General features: G+C 42.2%; 1 protein-coding gene across 9 annotated transcripts in view; it reads right to left on the bottom strand.

The window, feature by feature from the left end:
• Positions 1–22081, bottom strand: part of KCNMA1 (potassium calcium-activated channel subfamily M alpha 1) — a 636705-nt gene that overhangs the window by 3581 nt on the left and 611043 nt on the right. For all 9 annotated transcript variants that reach the window (XM_088474944.1, XM_088474945.1, XM_088474948.1 and 6 more), the window contains 3 exons: positions 21568–21762; positions 11108–11226; positions 9609–9833 (listed from right to left, as the gene is read on the bottom strand). In XM_088474944.1, the coding sequence (XP_088331070.1) occupies positions 9609–9833; positions 11108–11226; positions 21568–21762 (539 nt within the window). The remainder of the gene's footprint in view (positions 1–9608; positions 9834–11107; positions 11227–21567; positions 21763–22081) is intronic.

Here is a 22081-nt window from a genome sequence, read left to right as displayed (position 1 = left end):
AAATAAATAAAATGTAATTATCGAAAGCACCCACTTCTCTCCCCCTAACATGTATGATGTTCCTCTGTTGGCATGTTCCACTCAAACATCATACTTGGATGCTGAATGGCACATTCATAGAAATGAAAATAGGCGATAATCTGAGAGCCAATGATCTGCACAACATATTTGTATAGATGCATCCTTCCAGTACTGTTACTTGCTGTGCAATCTCTGCATCATTTATAAAGTTGTTTCCTTAAAATGGTGCATAGATATCTTTACAAAATGTCATGTGAAACATAACAGAAAGCTCCCCATAACTACGACACCGTGGGAGAGGGACAAAAGCCATGGCAAAAACCACATGTTTAGAGTCATTTATAATTTTGCAGTTACTTTTAATCTTAGTTACATCCTGTCATTGTCAGGCTGCAAAATGCTCATGTAGAGCGGGAAAATACTCTAAAAAAATCATAGAATCTACTGAATAAAATCTATGGGAATGCAGAGATTAAACTGTACGTTTTATTAACTGCAAAACATCGGCCTTACCTAACATTACCCTTCCAGAATATGCTACATGTGTCTCCTATTATCACACTTAAATCTATCTATTTTCATAATGTGTTGTCCATTTGCCAATATCTAAAATAACAATTTTGCTATCATTAGTCTGGAACTCGGGTGGCCAACCCATGGCTCATTGTACAGTTGCCTGACCCATAGCAGAAGTCTCCTCCCCCCCCTTCCTATTAAAGCGAATTCCCAGCCCCACGAATGTAGCAGTGTGAGCCAATGTGAGGAGTCGGACTATTTGGACACTGGACACATCAGTGAGGTAAAAGCTGTGCTGATTTATGATCACTGTGAATATTATGGCGTGGGGATATCTGATGGGCATGTCTAATGTTCATATGCAAGTGGTGGGGGCGGTTGGCATGTGGGGAGAGCTGAATTTCATGGTTCTCTGCGGTATCTATAGATTTATTTTAGCTGTTCATCTGACCGGTTGGCCACCCCCTAGTCTAGAAGTTTCTATGGTTCAGCAAATGGCCCAACATATGTTGTAGCAGTCTGCAGTACATACATAAGCACAGAGGGGTTGATTATGAGTTGGGAGCAAAGCAGAAAAGAGCAAGTTACCTTGGCAAAACCATGTTGCACTGCAGGTGGGACTGATGTAGTAGAGTCCAAACTCTCTACATTGTGGTTTAATAATAAAGCTATCCAGCATATGTGGGCTACAGTACATGTAAGTATTTACCCTGCATCAAAAAATAAATGTATTTACAGTGCAACATGGTTGGTTCCAGATACAAAGTTACTTGTGTTTCGGCTTTTCTCCCACCTTAGAATCAGCCCCTAAATCAGAGGTTTCCAAAGGCGGTCCTCAAGGCTCCACAACAGTTCAGGTTTTAGAGATATCCATGGTTCAGCACAGGTGACTTAATTAGTACCTCAGTCAATTTGATTTAACCATCTGTGCTCAACCATGGATATCTCTAAAACCTGAACTGTTGGGGAGCCTTGAGCACACCGTTTGGGAACCTCTGCTCTATACCTTAGCCTGAATGGCAGCTGGTGTAATATTAGCTAGCCACATAGCTGCAGACACAAGGCTGTGAGAAATCTCACTGAGAACATTATTGTACTCCCGATCCAGACTTGTCAAGTACTAAAGACAGCAGTAGTGTGTCATTGTCATATGTCCTCATTTGCCTAAACTAAATACCAAAAATTTCCAAAATTTTGAACAAACCCTTAAAGAGAACATTTGCAAGAGAGCAAGTACAATATGCTCATAGGGGACTAGTCATGCTAGGTGGGCTGCAGATCTTGTTAGCTCTCATTTATTATTGGCTTGGTTGAAGCACGCTTCAGTTGTGGGACACTGTGGTGTAAATTAACCAAATCACCAGGGGATGACCTCATATTTGTCCCCATCATTTTAGCTAAAATAGCCAAAAACGTGATGGATCCTTTGCAAATCGTAATTGTACTGATTGGAGAATGGACAGTGTATAAATACTCTTTAAAGAATAGTTAATAAGAAGAAGAATACAGTTTAAGATAGGTGCAGGGTCAGTTTAACAATTTGACGCATGGAGCTACAGCTCCAGGCCCCCACATAAAAATAGGGCCATCATCATGACAGCATGATCATGACCAGCCCAGCTGGATACATGGTCGGCTATAAATTATGAGTGTTAAAATGGTATTTCTAGTTTTCAAACAAAAGGATGCCATTTTTCTCTTATGTTTAGGGAGACATTGGGGCTGATAGTGTAGGGGATGTATGTAGCTCTCCCCCTTCTCAGTATATCCCCTCTCCTCAACTTACCTGCTCCTTGGTCGTGGCCGCCTCCTCCCAGCATCAGTCAGTGAGGAGAGATGGAGCTGACTGGGAGAGGAGGTGTGCCTGCCCTGCGCAGCGCGACAACGGAGCAGGTAAGTCGAGGAGAGTGAGGAGGGTGGAGGGAGCCGCGGACAGCGGGGGGGGGGGGGGGCGCCTGTGAAAATGTTGCTATGGGGCCCCCCTAGGTATAGTTATGCCCCTGGTGTAGGCCCTTCAACATTTTCTTCCCCGGGCCCATGTGGCCCTTAATCTTCCTGGATAGGTGGAATGTAAGAATTGGGAGGGTGCAAGCACTCCCTAAAAGGCAATGCAGAGGGCAAAGGCTGCAATTTAGAATGGATAGAGCTGCTCGTCCTATTCTGAATACCAGTCTGACACACCTGTACAAGTGGAGACTTATCAAGACACTGCAGTTGTAATACAGTGTTATACAGTCGTTTTATAGTACAGAGGAAGGATCAATTTAGCCTCCATTCTTCTTTAAAACAAACGGCACAAATATAAAGTTAATTTCTCTTTTTTTTATTCTCAAATATCTTTAACAGAATTAGATTACAGAACATACACAATATGTGCGCAGAGCTTGGAAACGTGCAGCAATGTGTCCAGAATGTGAAGTCTAACTGACGAATTATCAGGTAATGGGCAATAAGGCACTGCGCGGTTTTGTTTTGGAGACATTGAGGGAAGTTGGCAATACATTGTTTTCCTAGACAATTTTTCTCCGGACAGCACATACATTGCAATTAAAATAATCTTCTATTCTGTAAACTAAACAATTTCAATATTGTTGTTGCAAAACCAAAAAACTTATTTTGATTTTAAAGTCAGCAGTCAGATGTAATTACACATTTCTAGTCCACTAAAGTTTACAACATTTGCCATCACTATATTCTGTGTTCCACCTGGCTTATTCACTGCGCATGTACCACATGTGTGCAATGACATTCTGGACCAAGATGGTGGGGAAGAACTGTGCAACCTGCCGAGGAGGTATCAGAAGATCCTTCACTGCTGCTGCATAGTTAAGACAAGCTAATGCCATCCTCAGATGGCATTAGCCAACGTAGGCTAATTAAGAGACTTGTGGGGATGGCTGCTGTGATCAGTTAAATGCCGTTTCCTGCCTGTGATAGATTAAAGCTCAGCACAAGGCCCAATCCACATTCCACTGCATCTTCCAGAGTATTAGTAGTGATATTTGCACTGAGGAGGGTGAGCATACAGTATCACCCGCAGGAATTGGCCACTCTGCGGATTCTGATGGGTTAGTCCTGACCAGAAGGCCACTTGCAGTTTTTCTCAAAACAAAGCTAGGTGTATATATGGTTTGTAATTCACGCACTTAGCATTGTAATACAAAAATATAACTGCTCAGAGCTGGATTATGACTTAGCGGCCCAGGTCTATAGTATGTGAGCAATGCAAGCAATAGCAGGATAGAGTATGAGAAGTTAAGTACATAGGGAACTACAGTAATTACAGATTTCCACTATGCTGAATAGACATATTTCTAATAATTACTTTGGAAGTATTCACCTTCATGTACACACATGCAAACACAGATACACATGCACAGAACCTTGTTTTAAAGGCATTAGAGGAGTAAGGAGTTTTGGCACATATGGTATCAAATACGTATGGCACAAATATGCATCTTTACATTATTCATTTAAGGAAAATATATCAGTTTTAAACAAATCTCTATACACACATGCACGCACCCACGCAGGCACATGTGCCCATCATGCTAGCTTATGTGTTTTTGTTTCTGTTAAAGTGAGTGTTTACATTCCCCAAAGCTAGAAAGGTTTAGCAGGGTTTTTTGTTGACGGTAAATGGTTGAATTAAGCTGGCCATACACCTACACGACCGGCATAAGATCAGATTTATCATACGATTTCCCTACGACTCCCCCGGAGCTCCCTGGCAGTCCCGGCAGCATGTTTGTTGTTTTTCTTAGCACAGGATGTCGTATAATCGATCCTGTGTCTCATAGGCTCATAAGGGAAACAGTCATTGAAATGACTTGAATTGCCGCACGATAGATCGCATGAACAAAATAAATGGCACGATCTGCATACAATACGATGGACAAGATGTGCTGCACATCTGATCATAAGATCCGATTATAGGAGCTGCGGGAGCGCGCATCGGATCGTATCTTGCTAAAATAATACACGATTTTCACAAGATCCATCTTATGACCTGTCGAAAATCGGGCAATCGGCCCGAAATCGTGCAGGTGTATGGCCAGCATAAATCACAGTAATAAATAACTACTACACAATAACAATATTATCAAGGTTTTTTTCCCCATTTTTAAAATAAATTATGATAAATGTACTTTTACAGTTTTCTGCTTCACATGGCTGTCATCATAAAGTCTACATAATATGTCTGACTGTTAAGCTCTTGATATAAAATACTGTAATTGAGAAGATGTTGCTATTAGTGTGAAATGGATCTGTTTATGGAGTGTGATGTCATTATTTTAATGAAGATCACTATAGAGAGGGCAGAGATCACAAGGTACAATGTGCATCTCTCACTGTTGAAAGTTCCCAGGCACTTTTAGTGCCAAAGTGGGATTAGTGAATTATTTACACATTAAATAAACTATTGCTTTGTTATTGCTTTTATGATCACCAGCCTTACTGGCATCATGTCGCTTTTGGCCTTTAAAAGACCGTAAAGACATTTGGTACTTTATACAATGGATATGATAGTGCTGCTATTTTTTTGAGAATAAAGAGATTTAAAAAAAAATCCGCCCTCCACGCTTTAATAACTGCCCTCCCACACAAGCTGACATGCAGTTAGTCAGAGGCGGACAGTCCTTTAGTGTAATTACCAATGCACTCATGTCTTTGTTGCAATTTTATTTTTGATCAAAATGGTTTGCCAGGCTACAGGCTCACGACCCAATGATCTTACACCAGATGTTTGTTCTGATTCACCATATAGTACTGTAGTATAGTAGTCATAGCAGCCTGATTTATGTATAGGTTATCATACATCACAGGCTATTAGAAATACCAATCACATTCAAGAGTAGTGCCAAATGAGAAATTAAACTATATCTGTAAACCTTCAATTGCTGACTATAGTATAAAACACTGCTAGCTTCGAAGGGCTCTAAAACCCCTTTGTTTTATTGAGTTGCTTATGTAACGTCTGTCATAATAAAGGGGGCTATCCATTACACGACTTTGTGAACAATCCGACCAAAACCAGGAGGTTTAATGGTCAAAAAGTCGTGTAATGGATAGCCGGCAAGGACTAGCAAAGCGCGTGCACACTGGGTCCTTGCCGACCCCGACTATCTACTGAACATGCCCGTCAACCTGACAACGCTCATCAGGTACGGCATGTTCATAGATAGGAGGTCGGGCTCCTTCACTGAATGACGTTCAGTGAATGCCGTTCAGTGCGGGCACCGCACCTCGGCGACCTAAAGGTCTGAATGCTAGACGTTCAGTCTTTCAGGTCGCCTAGTGGATAGGCCCCTTAAGACTCTGCTTTTTCTGCCATAAACTTAGTGGATAGAGCTGGCAAAAGACGTGACAAAAGGCTATGAGGCTATGTCACATTCATCCGCGATCTGTGTATGGAACATGTGTAAAGTGTTATTTGATTGCACTCACTATAACAACATAACATATGCAGTGACAGATGGAAATATGTTTGGGAACTTGAAATGTCATACAGAAATAAGGCACTTGGGGGCCTATGTATTAATAATCACAGCACTGCCGCGATTATTAACGTTCTATCTTGCCAGGAATATTTTTATTTTTAATTAAAATATCCCTGCTATGTACTACCAAGAACTCGCAGGGACAGCGGTTACAGTAACCACTGTCCCTGGGAGTTATGTCCCCAGCATTCTGGAGAAGTTTTTCACAGAAGTGAAAGACTTCCCCGGAGAAAGCGGACACTGCGCATGCACACAGCATCAGCATCCAGGACTGGATGTTGGGGACAAGGATGTAATAAGTTTATATTCCATTTAAATGTAGAAGTTTTATATTCCTCTTTTAGAAGTGAAAGCTGGTACTGCGCATGCACACAGCATCCGCTTCCAGGACTGGCAGGTGGCTGCGGGGGAGAGATCGAAAAACAGTAGTCTGAAGATGGTGGGATACTACCTGTGCTAAACTCCGAAAAGGGGGCAGATCATAGTACCCATTAATAATAATGGGGACTGCGATCTGAAGTGCTAATTAGCAATTTCTGTCAAATCTCTTGCATTGTGCTTTTAGTACATAGCCACAACACATTATGCAGAAACTGCTGTCTCTGCATAATTTTATGTAAACAAAAAACAGCTTGATACATAGGCCCCTTGATTCTATAACACACCAAAATTTATTGCAATGAAAGATTAGTGGTGTGTGCATGAGTGATTAAATATATTGAAAGAACTGTTCGATTCTACCCATGCAACAGTATTAAACAATTGGTTGCTGGGATTACACAACAGACTCTGTATCTCCATAAACTGCATTAGAATGGCTATAAAGTAGACAGATAGAAACTGATGATACAATAGTGGTGGAGATAGCCTCGCCAGATGTGTGTTTTCCCCCAAAAATGTATTCAGTTACTTTTGGTTTCTAAGTTCATCATGAAACATTTAAAAGGAATATAAAATGATTACATCCTTGTCCTGGAAGCTGACGCTGTGTGCATGTGCAGTCTCAGCTTCCCCCGGGGAAGTCTTTCATGTGGACTTCTGCAAAATGCCGGGGATGTAACTCGCGGGGTCAGCGTTTACCGCAACCACTGTCCCTGCGAGTTCCTGGTAGTACATAGCAGGGATATTTTAATTAAAAATAAAAATATTCACGGCGAGTTGGATTGTTAATAATCGCGGCAGTACTCCGATTATTAATACATAGGCCCCAAAGATCATTTCCCCCCTGACACTAATTTTTATTTTTTTTAACAGGCTCAACCAGTGCATCAATAACCAAGTAAAAGTAATGCAGAATGTTTAGCCCATTCTTTTATTACCACATAATGAAGCATGTCCATGAGTAGCATGGTAGGACTACTATTGTAGTTAGTACCAGACTCATGTAACAAATGGACTGACTTGTATACTTGATGCCAACCAGAATAAAGACAGCAAAAAATCATAATAAATGAAAGGGAAAAATAAATAAACCTAAACTAACAGCCAGCTTCAGGCTCAATGTTCTTTCACTTCCCCTGAACTGTGTTCCCTAAGTCAATAGCTGCCTGGGAAACCAAATCCTCTCTCTCTTCCGTCACCTAAATAATCGTACACAGTCTAATTGCATTTTGATTGATCTATTAAAACCTTAACATTTTATTCAAGAAGCTATATCACCACTACTACCATTCAGCAGTACCGCAGAAGAGGTGTACCGGGTCAGCACCCCCTGTATCTGACATCACCAAACAAGCTCTGATGTCAGGTGCGTCTTATGCCGATGTGTTTTTCTTTGTAGCAAGTTGGAAAGTACTGTCAGGACAGTGATCGTGCCGCCCCCTCTGCCCTTACACCCTGGACTATGCCACCGGTCGCATACTCCTTGTTACGGCATTGCCATTTAGACAAAGGGCCAAATTCAATTAGCCCCGTTAATTTAATGGGGATGAAAAAGGGTGGTATCCTCGGGCTTTAACGCCTGGGGCTTTTCAATTCCAGTCGCTGTTTCACCCGAGCCCATTTTAGCACTTGTTAAATTAACGTGTTAACTCACAGACTCCATGATAAGTTCAGTGACCTATGCATTAACAGGGACACGGCACCCTTTAACACGCTCCTTAACACCGATTTCTTTTCGGTTCGGATTCGACCCGGAAAAAAGCCCTGTTAAGTGCGGCCTGCAGGCTGCCTTTGGAGCTAATTGAATAGACCCGGGGAATCAATTAACCTGCGGTTAATTATTGCTGCTAATTGAGTCTGTTGTCCCCCCCCCAAAAAAAAAATAGAAAAAAAAGCTACAATAGTTACATAATCTAGTTAATTTCAGATATCCTTCCAAAAGTATCTGCCATATTTTAATGTTTTGTAGTCAGTCAGATATCAGAGAAATGAAAAATCCACAATAACTTTCCATAGCTTCATTTGTCTTACTGCTCCTACAGCTTTACCTGCTTGTAGCATAACAATAATATAACATGCAAACAAATACTGTTCAGAATTATACATAGAGGTGATAAGTTGCATGTTACTGACATTAACAAATGATTGAGTCCATCCCATAAAATTTTTCTTAATAATGGCACTTAAAAAAACATCGCTCAATTTTACCATTTACAGAGCTACCTGGTTGATCCTGCCAGTAGTATATCCTTGTTCTATTAAGCCATGCACACGTCACACAGCCGCACAGTAAAGCTGCAAATGGCTCAATAAATCAGTCGTGTTTCCTTTGCATGTATCTTTGGCACTTTGCATAAAACTATATACAGTTTCAGCTCTCACTAGTGTATATTTGCTATGAACCCATGCTTTTGCGGAAATGTTATTTGTTCCTGGTCCTTACAAATTCCCTTTAGTACATAGAACTGATAAGTACATACCAGATTCTGCATGTGGCTTAATGAATGCTTCTGTTTGGTCTTCTTATATAGGACAGGTTCCAAAGCTCACAACATTTTTAGATACTGCCTGTTAAACAGGTGGGTACCATTTGAGCTATGGATTAGAGGAATGGTTGGGTAACACTACTGAGTACGTCAGTAAGCAGAGACTGCCATGCACTCATGACCAAAACAAATGAGGAAGGACAGTGTGTATGAGGCAGGACAGTAGAGCTGCAATTCTGACACTGATGCGGCAGGAGATGGATGAACACATGGGAAACAAAATCACACTTCAGCTGTTATGTTTTTACCATTAGTGTAGTATGTCCGTTCTGTAAGTTACATGTATTTCACACCCTTTGGCTATATAACCACTATCTACTGCTGCATCCCTTTTAGTCTGGAATACCTATACCACTCCAATAAAGTGTACATTATTTTTGGTAGGTGTGGGAGAAAGCAGATTAATAGATATCTGAAGCAAACTTTAATATAATGAGTCCTATCACCCTAATATTTGCTTAACAGTTGCGTAGGGTTTAGCAAATGTAAGAAGTAGCCCCTTTTGCTGGTCTTGGAGTCTGAAACATATTGCTGCACAAAGGGATTATTGAGAATCATTCTATATGATACCCCTCTGTCCTCAGTACCCCATCTCCCCCTCCCACAGTGTTGCCCTGTTTACAGTCTGTCTTCCAGCACGTACTTCTGTTTGTCGCGGGCGTCGCGAGCCTTGACACGGTTCTGGCGGTTAGCAGAGGCTGGGATGGAGTGAACAGATGAACTTTTTTTGCTAGAAGAATGTGAAGAGTGCGAGGAGTGAGAGAGGCTGGCACGAGACTGGCTGGCATTGTGGTCAAACTGCATCAGGCAGAAGATAAGGTCCGTGGGCACCAACTCAAACTCGTAAGGAGGGTTTGTTATTACATACCTATAAGAAAAGAGGTTATTTCTCTAAAATGACCAGATCAATACATTTATAGGTTTGTTATAGTTTCTAAACGTAAAGTGACAGAAGTGTGGTTCACCAGCTGCTGTACAATTAATGAATGTAAATTTACAACATCAGGTAAATCTTTCCCAGTTTGGAGGTTTATCAATTGTAATGCACTTAGCTATAAACTTATTATGTGGTAAACCATGCATATAACGCACATTTTTCCCTGCCCCTAAATGTGTCATTTATTTATTAGAATGTGGTTGCAGTTTGCAATGTGAGAATTACTGTGCAGTGTTAGAGTACTGCTGGAATTTAATTAGTAGGATATTTTGTCACCACATGTGAGATAGGCAGATAATGGGTTAACATTGTTAGAGTCCACTCATTTTTCAGTTTTCTGATTTCAATTGAGGCACTAAGTTTAAAAGATAGCCCCTCTGGTGTCCCAGCTACTCTACTTTAGAAAGTACATACAAAGTGGAGAAACTCATTAAAGCTTATGCAACACCCAGTTGAGGAGTCCAGCCAGACGCTATACTGCTGTCCTGTGGTTCTCTCATGAAGCTACTGTTATCGTAGCATTCACTGCTCAGTAGAAAACAATTATGCAATTTAATTGATTTAAGTATCAAATGGTGGAACTGGGATGTAGTCAAAGTGTCATCTAGAGGGTTAGGGGATAGGGTTAGCAATATTCTCCACCGGAAGTGCTGCTGGATCCACTGAAAGTCTGTATCAGCTGACCGCCATACCCGGTAGACATCGGTGGAGCCGCCAGACCCGCCATACCAAGTAAGTCACTGCTAGACCACCAAGGACATTTTGTCAACATACTAATAATGTTGACATTTCATTAGTGTCACCATGAATGTTAACAGTGCAAGTATGTCGCCAAAATATACCACACTTGGAGAAACTGAATGTTCCCAAGCAGGAATGTAATAGTTTTATATTCCTCCACCAATCTATTAGTTTGTGGATTTCTTAAGAACCTTACATTAATTATATTTATGATACAAAGACAGATATTTGTTCCAGAGATGAGCAGCCCACAGATTGTACAGTAGCTTATATCAGGTGTATTTTTAAATTCTCTGGGACACCAATGGAGATTTAGGTTTGATTTAAATTTTTGCAAGGTACTATTGGTATATCAATATAAAATAATGCATATGTAATATATGAATTTCATGACTTTGTTTAAAAAATAATAGTTTAATATATTCTGATTTAAACTTTTAATAGAGGACAACATGTTCACTTACCTTTTGGTACACTGACTGGGTGTGCTTAGATGGGCATCACGTAATCGATATATACCAAAGCAAAGCATGTTGTAAGTTTTCAGAGCTTTGCAATAGAGATCCCCATAACAGCCACCATCCTGCAGAAAAGCATAAAGCATAAGCCCGACACATTTAGGTAGAAATTTGTGCTTGTATATGAGTGTATGAAGTAAGATGTAATCTTTTAAATGTCAGGCTATGCACAAAGTGTAAATTTGGGTCTGTACTCATATACCTGTCTTTATTGCACCATATGGCGCTAGACATCTGGCACAACCCACAGGTAGCAATTCACTCTGAGTACTTATTTCAAGTCTTAGTACTGCTATAATGCGCTAGGTAGAAGAGTGGCAGATAAAGCATAACGATGCATAGTGCGGGTAACTCGCTCGGATCAGTGTTTTGCCTTTTTACCCTAGATTTTGTACTTTTTCCTCAATTTTGCATCTCAGCTCTTTTATGGTGAACTAGGTCATACATGTAGTGTGTATGCGGCTTTAGGGGCCAATGTGTCAAAGCTTGACGAGATAAAATTGTGAGATATAAATCGCCAACCAATCAGCTTCTAACTTACATTTTATAGGCTGTGTTTGAAAAATGCCAGTTAGGAACTGGTTGGTTAATACTTTTGCTCTCACAATTTTATCTCTCATCAAGCTTTGATACATAGGTCCCTCAGTCTGGTACAGACAGTAGCTTAGTGCTGCATGCGGGTTTAGGGGAAAAAAGCTCTATTTATCATTTAGAGTTATTGCAGTTATCATATTATTATATCTAAAGCAATTTTTGGTATTTTTTTGTGGAAGACATGCCAGGAAGAGAGGAAGCTGCTACAGATTCTAGGCTCTGTTGCCCATTCCCACTATTTACTTCCACTAGGGTCTCACTGGGACTGCATATTGTGTGTAGGCTATTTCTTGTATGGCCAGACCCCCTTAAAAAGAAGGCCCTTTACTGCTGTTGTTTGGTCAGTCTTTAGTTTGTGCACCACACTTGATTCATACATTTTTGGACGTTTAGGCTACTGGGATAGGGACACTTGTTGGTGCCTGTGGTTCTGTGGTATATTACAGTTGTGGGTAGCCTAAAGAGGGATAGGTTTTATTTTTGCAAGAACCTTCATATGTGCCAGCAAATTTTTTCTCTGGGTCATGAGGTATTCCTCTGCAGAAGAGTGTGATGGACTTGAGGGATTTGCTTATGGCACATGTTCTCAAACTCTGTCCTCAGGACTCCAAACAGTGCATGTTTCTAGGTCTCCTCACAGAAACACAAGTGAAATAATTAGCTACACTTGTGGTTCATTTTAAGTGTGTCAGTGAGTAACGAATACACCTGTACACCTGCCAGGAGACTTGGAAAATGTGAACCGTGTGGGGTCCTGAGGACAGAGTTTGAGAACCACTGGCTTATTGTGATGAAGGAAGATATTGCCCAACGGAAGCAGGAAGTGATGAAGAAGAAGCAGCGGTGATGGAGTCCCCTAAAGATGGAATGTAGTGGACATTTGTTGCTGCATACATTGATAATCTGTACCAGGAGGTGGCCAATTTGGAGCAGTTAAACTGGAATTTTCAAGTAGGAGATCTAGGTTGTAGGTGTGGAGAACCGCCTATCAAGCCTAAAGAGTGATTTGGTGAGTCTGATATCAAGGTATTGTTGTCCCGCTCCCTCTCCAATTTTATTTTTACGCAGTCAGCAGAATAATTGACAGCAGTGTTGGCCCAAATGCCATGGACAGAACCTCATGATGTCCAACTGGTGGAGAGAGAGGGACAGCTCATCTGTACCAGGTGACAGATCAGAAGCAAGCAGAACTCACAAAGTAAAAAAAGCCACAAGGATATTTGTGGAAACATCATCTGCAGCAGAAGAGCTTTTTCCTCCCCAATTTGCAAATACTCTGCAAGTGGATAAATGCCAATTGGGCTTCAGAGCATTTGCTAATGTAATTATATAGATTCCAAAAAGCCATGGAGCAGACTCTAAATAGGGCTGTTCAGTAGTGGCAGGTCCGGCGCTAGGTGTCTTGGCACCCTGTGCTGTCCCTTGTACCCCCCGCCCCTTCTCTCACTGCGCCCTCCCCGTGATTACATATTCACTGCAACTGACGGGGCGGAGGGTGGGACTTTCCTACTGCCAGACCCCGGCGTCCCTGTGTGACTGCACAGCCAGGAACATACCTGGAGCCGTCCCAGAGTAGCGGGAGCCAGATCAAGCAGCAAACATATCCAGGCTTCTGGGACTTTCAGATCAGTTATCCTTCTAATTTAGGGGTTTCCTCTTGTGAGGCACAAGATATTTACAATTGGTGCAACCAGATGCAGGACCCAAAGGACCATGTTGGCTCAGATGGAGGAGGAACAGCAGCCCATTCCCCAGTTGAGGTAGCATTAGTAAAACATGACAAAACTAGAATAATTGCTGTGGAGGAGGCAGCATGCCTTATCACGCCATGAAGAGTATTATTGATACCCAAGTCTGGAGATCCACACGGGCACTCCTCTCATTACAGAATGACATTGAAAAATCCCATGTAAACTCTGGCAAGAGACGAACAACATGTTGAAGCGGATTCTGTATAAACACGTGTAGTTGAGTGTAACAGTCAATGGGGTAGCACCCATTATTTTGGTACAGAAATAAGGCAATGATAATGGCCTGAAGTTGAAGCCCTGGAGATGCCAGTTCCAGAAATCTAGTCTGGGACACCTTGTGTTAAAGGAAAGACCAATGCTCACCTTGAACAAGGTGTCTATGGTCCAAGGACACAATCACCAGTTGCAGGCTTTCCACTGCCTAGAGGTATGCCAATGTCCCTAGATCGCTTCATTAAGTACTCTGGATAGTTACCACAAGGATTTGAAAAAACATTAGCATAGGAAGCAGCATTCAAGCATTCCTCCTCCTTCCTTCTCTGTCTCCTCTCATGACTCCTCTTCTCCCCCACTTCCACTTAAAGTAGGTGTTCCCTAAGGTTCTGTTCTGGGACCCCTCCTATGCTCCCTCCATACGTCCTCTCTAGGTGAACTCATCAGCTCTTTTGACCTATAATATCATCTCTATGCTGATTATACTCAAATCTACCTTTCCCCACCTGACCTTTCCCCTCTCTCCTTACTCGTATCTACAACTGTCTATCTGCTATCTTTGGGTGTCCCAGCGCTTTCTTAAATGTAATATGTCTAAGACTGAGCTGATTATTTTCCCACCCATTCGGATAACCTCACTTCCCACTATTTTTTTTATCAATTGATGGCAGGGTGTGCTGATTTAAATCACATGATTTTTTTTTTTTTTTTAAATGATTTAAATCACAATTTCAAGGTGTTTAATGTTATTGTTAAAATTAACTTTGATAATTGATATTTTTGACAGTCGTATTTCAAGAATTCAATATATATTATATTTGTTTTACCATGGATGTAGAGTAAGGCTGTGTACACACCTGAACGATATCTGTCCGATTTGGCTAATCGTAACGATAAATCAGGGCATATCGTGCAGTGTGTATGCTCGATTTGCGCTCTCCCGCGGTCGCATGCAATATCGTGTGATTGGCCGTGCTGCACAGTAAAACCTAATGTGTAGGCTTATTCAGATTTACAGATCAGGCAAGGCAATTGCCAACTATTTTAACTTAACATCATTGCTGTTTATTTACTTTTGTACTTTGCTGTGCCATGCCATGATTCATGGTGACACTGTCAAGTCATTTAAATGAAATATATTAGTTACAGTATTTTAAAAAAAAACTTTGTATTTTATTGTTATAACTTGGTTTATTTGTTTACATGATAATTTTTATAAAAATCCAATTTTATATTAAAAAAAATCAGATTTTTTATAAAATCATGATTTTTTCACACCCTGATTGACTGCACAACTATCTCCTCTAGGCTCAAAGAGTACTATCTTGGAGCTATTGTGGCCATCTCCATCTCCTTTAGACCACATATTCAGCACCTCTCGCAGTCCTGCCATTTCCACCTCAAAAATATTTCCAAGATCAGACCCTTTCTCACCCAGGATGCTACAAAAACCCTCATCCACTCACTCATCTCCAAATTAGACTACTGTAACCGCCTTTTATCTGGCCTCACTGACTCCCACCACTCTCCAACTCCATTCTGTCCTCAATGCTGCTGCTCAGCTCATCTTCCTCTCCAAACGTTTTACATCTACCTCCCCTCCCCTCCAAATGCACAACAAATGCACGCCGCCTCTCCTGCTAACAGATTACTTTCACTCCTGCCTACAAGATTTTGCCCGTGCTGCTCACTACCTCTGGAACTCTCTCCCTCACCCCATCAGATTATCCACCTCTCTACAAATCTTCAAACAGGCTTTCAAGACCCACTACTTCATCAAAGCCTTCCAGCTTTCATCCTAACCTGCTGCTTCATTCTGTCACACCTGTTTGTCTGCCCCTCCCCATTAGACTGTAAACTCTCAGGAGTAGGGCCCTCTACCCTTTTGTGCTTCTCCTTATTCATACCTTCGTATACTCCTCACTCCCCACTTGGGCACCTATCACTTGGTTGCTTTTTCCCTATTGCTTATTTGAGTGTTATGATCACTAATACTGCAATGTGTATAAACCTTGTCCTGCATTGTATTGTACTGTAAGTCACTGGTTTCTTGCTCACTTATATATGTACTTTGTAAGGCGCTGCGGAACACAATTAAAGGATAATAACTCAAGGAGGGGATTTAGTCAAAAGGTTGACAATATCTGTCAATAATGTAAATATCGCAATGGTGACAGTTATGATGTCGACATTGTTGAAATGTGGACATGCAAATCGGTATGAAATACAGACTGCTGAATAGCCGCCAGTTCTCATACTGACCCCGGAAGCCCAAAGGTAGGACATTCTGACAGCGGCTGTTAAGTACTCTACCACTCCCCTCTCCCCCCCTAACCCTTCTTAAGGGGTGCCTAACCCTAACCTCCCTCCAGTGGTGCCTAACCCTAAGTCCCCCCCAGGGGTGCCTAACCCTAACCTCCCCCCGGGGTTGCCTAACCCTCCCTTCCCTTAGCCTAACCCTCCCTGACGGGTGTCTAACCCTAAGTCCCCCCGGGGGTGTCTAAACCTAACCCTACCCACCCACGGCTACAACCTAACTATCTCCGGCTTACCTCATTCGGGATGCCGGGCGTCGGGATTTCGGTGTATGGCTAAAGATAGGTGTCGACATTTCAACGCCTATCTTTAGTCCCTGGTCGGCCTTCCGCCGTTGGGATTTAGATGGCCGGCATTCCGGGCGGCAGTAAGTTAACTGCACCCCCATGCAATATGTCTACATTCTCAGAATTCTCAGCTGTGCACAGAAGGGTTAGCCTGCAGGGAGGGGGGGGGTTAGGTACTAGAGGAATGATATGTCAACATTATATCACTGTCTACATGATGAATGTCGACATTTCATACCCAACCTCTCAAGGAGAAATTACTGAAAGTGTTGGTGTTTGTGTACTTTGGGAGTCCCATTGTGCTAATTACTGATGGTAGTCTTCAGTGATTGCACCTGTGAGTAGTCGCTTATGCCAGCCAAAGTTGGAGCAGGATACGGGCAACTACAGCTAATTTAGGGCCCCATTTACATACCAGCGGGGATTTTCGTTTAGTATCACTGTGATACAAATGAAAATTACACTGGTATTTAGTAATACTTACCCCTCCGGTGAGGTTCCGCAAAGTCGAAGTCCTCAGCGAGGTCCTCCGCTGGGCTGCAGACAGCCTAATGTTGCCAGCGACGGAGACACGGCAGTGCATGGAAGGCTTCGCTGAAGGCGGAAAGGCACTGCCGCGTCTCCACTGCCGGCAATGAGGCCTGCATCGCTCTTGCTATCTAAAAGATGGCGACAGCGATGCTTTAAAAACAGTGGTAATCTAAGATTACCGCTGTTTACTAAATACAGAAACCTGGCATAACCCCTTTAGCAAGAGCTAAAGGGGTTATTTTTCGTTTGTAAATGGGGCCCCCAAACTGGAAATGCTTGCTGTAGTTTGGCCAATGATGGTAAAATTCATGATGTGCCTGATGGTGTAACCTTCAAAATAGTAACTGACAACAATATCCTAACTTTATGTGAAACCGCCAGGCTTGAGGCTTTGGGGAATTGGTGGGTTTCGGGTTAGGTCAAATTTCAGTTGAAGCATAATAGGAAACAAATGCTTTTTCCCGAAAAAATCCCAGTTTTTGTGAGATTGCGAATCCCAAACTTAGGACCATCCCCATGTGGGACCACAGAGAAGAAAAATACCCAAGTGTCTGGTCAGTGTGGCAATGAAACCTAATTGGCCATTGGCCCGCCCTACATGTCACAGTAGAGTCAACTGTACTGATGGTGGAATAGAAATGCCACGTAAGGCAAATTGTGATCCTGGAGGGAGTAATAAAAAAATAAATAAATACTGGGTTCGAAGACTGCACTTTCTGCCAGGATTGCAAGAAGTCGAAGAGATGTGCAGGACCAGCATAAAACTCCAAGGATTGTCATGAAATCTCAATATCCAATCTGGCCTCGAAGATAGATATATTCCACTGTTAAGTTTCCATGGTATCAAGTTCTTCACTGTGCTCCCTTATAATTTGTGGCAAGGCGTCCATGAAGCAGCATGTGTCCACATAGACTGTAGTGAACAGAAAGCAACTAGAGATCGTAATGGTGGACTATAGCTGCAACACCAGTACACTTTAGTGATGAGAGACCACTTCACCAAATTTATAGTTATCTTACCTATTTAGGAACAGAGGGCCTGATTCAGAGACGGACGCTCTGAACGAGCGCTCGCTCTGACTCAGGGCGTTTTTTTTTTTTACTGTTCGGCCTCCTGGCCGCTCGCATAGCTGCCACAAGCCCCAGAAAGCTTCTGGCTCTAATGTTCCTTCGGGAACACCTCCGTTTGGCCAGCCACCCCCCCTGCCCCCCTACCAAACGGGGCGAGCTGTCAATCACCATCGACAGCTCGTCCCCCTTTTGTGCGAGACCCAGAGCGATGGAGCACCCGTCGCTAGCCAGGTCTCGCGTATGACGGAGCCGGCTCCATCATGCGCATGTCCAGTGGGCAAACATCGACCCGGTTGCAAGCGCTCAGCGCTTTCGACCGGGTCTGAATCAGGCCCAGAGAGCATAATCCGCAATCAGAACCATCACAGAGCAGTTTCCAAGGATGACCAATGAGGGACCTTAGGCATTTAACAGTCCTAGTCTTTCCCGAACCAACCCCAAGGTAATAGGGTCTGTGACCATATTAATAGAACAATATTGTAGATATTCAGGATGTTCTAGGCTGATAAATGGAGCCTATGGCCAGAATTTGTGTACTTACGTTTAATTGCTTAGTTATCTAGGGAAGGAGGTACAGGACCAACAAAGAAAATTTGTCCCTAGTCCCAGCTGTTCTGCTCGCGATGTGGCTAAGAAATAGATATAACTGTGAGTGCTACAAAATCTAGTTCAAGCGACAGCACCACCATTCACAGTGGGGCAGAAAATTAACTGCTGGTGTCGGCAAACGAATGTTGGGTTTCTCCACCTAACGGCGATGTGACAATCATGAAACCCACTCTTGGGTTAGGGGGTGACAGGACATCATGCCACCCTGGCACATGGACATGGCCTTTTTACAAAGAAGGGAGAAATATAGAAGGCTGGCTAAGCTGATGATGCTCTGGTCTTGGAGGGTGCTGTTTCTGCAATATAATACAAGTGGATGAGCAAAGCAAACCTGAAGAATCACTGTTAATCAATCAGGATTGTCCACGCTGGACGAATCATCTGCGTAACTATTCTGGCAGGTTGCCCATTGTGTTGAAGGAGGAAGATGGCAACAGGCAGCCACAACAATAAAGAAGTTGGCAAGATCAAGTGGAGGCAGCAGGAAGTTGCACACTCAGTGGTAAATTGTAAATGAAGGAGTGGGAAATAACAGCAGTCAATGATCAGAGGAGGATGGTCTAGGCAAATGAGCTATCAGTGTGCCCTCTTCAGGCTTCTGTCAAGAGGTCAAACCAGGTAAGTGTTCTGTGAATGTGTGTCCCATAGCGCAACCCTTGTATCATTAGGGCCCAGCCCTGCAGCTGTCATTTCTAGGTTCCATGGTGCTTTATATTAGGTAATTGGGGTTAGACTAGAGAAGGAGGTACTGTATGTTTTTACTCAGGAGCCGGCAAACCGCCCCAACAGATTCCATCACTGGTTCACAAGTATATGCATGGTTGTAAGTATTTGTGGACTTCATGCAGAAGTCTGAAGCAGAATTAACTTCCTTAAGTAAAAGGAATTTCACCACCACCTAGATGCTCTTGATGAGTATAGCATATATTGTAGGGCTCTATGATTGATCCAGTTGTTAGTACAGAAAGGTGCCTGGATTGGGTTAATCAGGAGCTGAGCCCACTTCCATTTGCAGCTCATAGTAAAGTGGAGGCCCAAGTGCTTGGAATGAGAGCCCCATTCCTCTATCTCTGATTGGATACCTCGGACTCTAATTTAATTTTGCTGTGAGTTATGAATAATTTTTCTTTCATTTGCACAAGAGAACTTGGCCATAACCACAGAGATCCCTCTAGAATGCCTAAAGAGCATTGTGACGAGTCTGATATCAAGCTATTGTTGTCCTTCTCCCATTTTAATATAAGGCATGATTACAAAGACTGCACAATGGGCCTGATTCAGAGCCACTCGTAAGTGGCAGCTCATTCGCTCCGAGCGATGTTTGCCCAACTGCGCATGCGTACGGATCGTTATACGCATGCGCGAACCAGTCAGTGCGGCCGAAATTCATGTGCTCGCAAAATAGCGAATGCCTGCTAATTTGAGTGACAGAATGAGGCGTATGTGGGTGGTAACAGGGTTAGGTGCTTGAAAACGGGGAGTGGAAATCCGATCGCAGGCGTGCTTAAAGGTCAAAATGGGCGTTTTAAGGGAGTGCATAATTAATACAGCAGCGTCATTGACCACGTCACTTGGTTTTTTTTAACTCAGAACTGCTCGCAAAATTGTGGTAGCAAAAACCAACCACAAGAATAGCGAGCAGCTCATGCCCTGTTCGATGTACTCGATTAATCTAATAAATAGCGGACATGACGTAGGATGCGAGCGGACAGGGGGCGTAGTTTCCAAAAAAACGACCGCAAGTTTTGTTCGCTCGTTCAGACCTAGAGGCGTGAACAGACCGCAAACAGCGTACGGTTCATTTGAATAGCCACCCCTATTTCCTGGACGAGCGAGCGCAAATAGCGACCGTCTCTGAAGTAGGCCCAATATTCTCATATTGGGAGGATTCCTTATGACTGATTTAAATGTTGAAATTTTAAAACATACAGAGCTCCATGACAGCCTGTCATTCAAGATAACTCAAAAAGCCTCGGTTATTAGCACAGGATGGGACTCTCCAGGAGCATCGACAAAGCTAGAAAAGTTTTCCTGCGAATGTAGCAATCATGGTAAAACTAGTAACACTGGACCCGCTGATATACTTGATTCAAAAAGTAAGATCCCAAATAATGTGTACAATATCCTCAACACTGACTACTCATTGCTATTACAAGCAATGGCTAACTGCACATTTATTGTAAGACAGACCAGTTTTATGCTGATAGGAGCTGATGGCCAAATACTCAGGTGATGAACAGATAGGACATCTGAATTGGATGGCTCTAATCAGTCTTTTCAATGTGCTACCTGTACAAATCCTTTTATGTTAAAATCCAAATTGTGAAACGAAAATATGGATGTCATAAAGAATCAGATGAGAAGGACAAATCTAGGGTTAGTGGAGCTTCCTGACACGGTGGTGGGTAGGGATACTTTAGGTGAAGTTCATGCATACTTGTATGAAGGTTAGGTAACAAGATACAGTAATATTCTGCAGTTCTGTTGTTATGCAGAAAATCAGTCTTTGGTCCTAATTTTGCATCATTCATCTATTTTCAGTATATTCATAATTATATTTTCAATATAGTCATAATTCAAAATATTAATCTCTTACTGAAAATAAGTTTTAACATGTATAATTAAAACTGATTGATTTATTTATTTTAACCATTTTATATTTTAGGCACATTTACGGCTGTCCCTTAAGGTGCACCTTTAGTGGGCTAATAGTGGCCAGTGATCCTATTGGCCTAAACAGTAGTCCATGTTTTACCTGTAAGTACATAAATGCACTAAAACTGACTACATTTATAATTCTGCATTTGGTCTATCCAAGGCATACTGTCCATTGCAGCATACAGTACTGCCTATGTGTATCAGCACCTGAGTGGAAGGCAGATATTAGCTGGATATACGGAGGGAGTGAATTCTTTGTTAAAGGACAAATTGTTTAAATATTTTAACACATACTTTATGCATGCTATAGCTACACACAGATGTCGGGGCATCTTACAGATGACCCGTTAAAAGTTTGTGTGCAAATTTTTCTTACCCCAAGGTCAGCAAATGGGCCATCATACAGAGCCAGCTGAGCTACTCTGCAACGATCCCTGTTGGCTAGAGTTTGTGGGGTGCTGTACCCACCACGTAATGCATTCTCTTCTGCTATAAGGGCCTCTAACTCCGGTGTTGCACCTCCTGTCACCAGTGTTCTGATCAGAGTTAAAATGTTATCATTGAAGTATGTCTGAAAAATAATGAAAAATAAATAAATATTACAGGTATTATAGCCAATCAACAAAATTGGTATTTTCTCTACCTTGCAGCTTTATACAGCTAGGACATTTCATTCAGTGCAGTCCACAACTTGTTCAGCTGACCTCCATCACAGGTATATGGCAGTGATATAAATGATAATACTGTACAAAACTAAAATGGGAGTCTGCTGTATTGCCTCATTTTATTTATTAGTATGATAAGTAGGTACATCAAGACAGACTTGAATTATTAATGTATGCTTGTTATATAATTAAGAATTAATGGTGCTGAAGGTCACAAGGACCTAC

This window comes from Taudactylus pleione, unplaced genomic scaffold (genome assembly GCF_031769625.1).
Source record: "Taudactylus pleione unplaced genomic scaffold, aTauple2 ptg000157l, whole genome shotgun sequence".
Classification (NCBI taxonomy): domain Eukaryota; kingdom Metazoa; phylum Chordata; class Amphibia; order Anura; family Myobatrachidae; genus Taudactylus; species Taudactylus pleione.
Note: the sequence above shows the minus strand (reverse complement) of the source record. Positions and strands in the feature narration are given on the sequence as shown.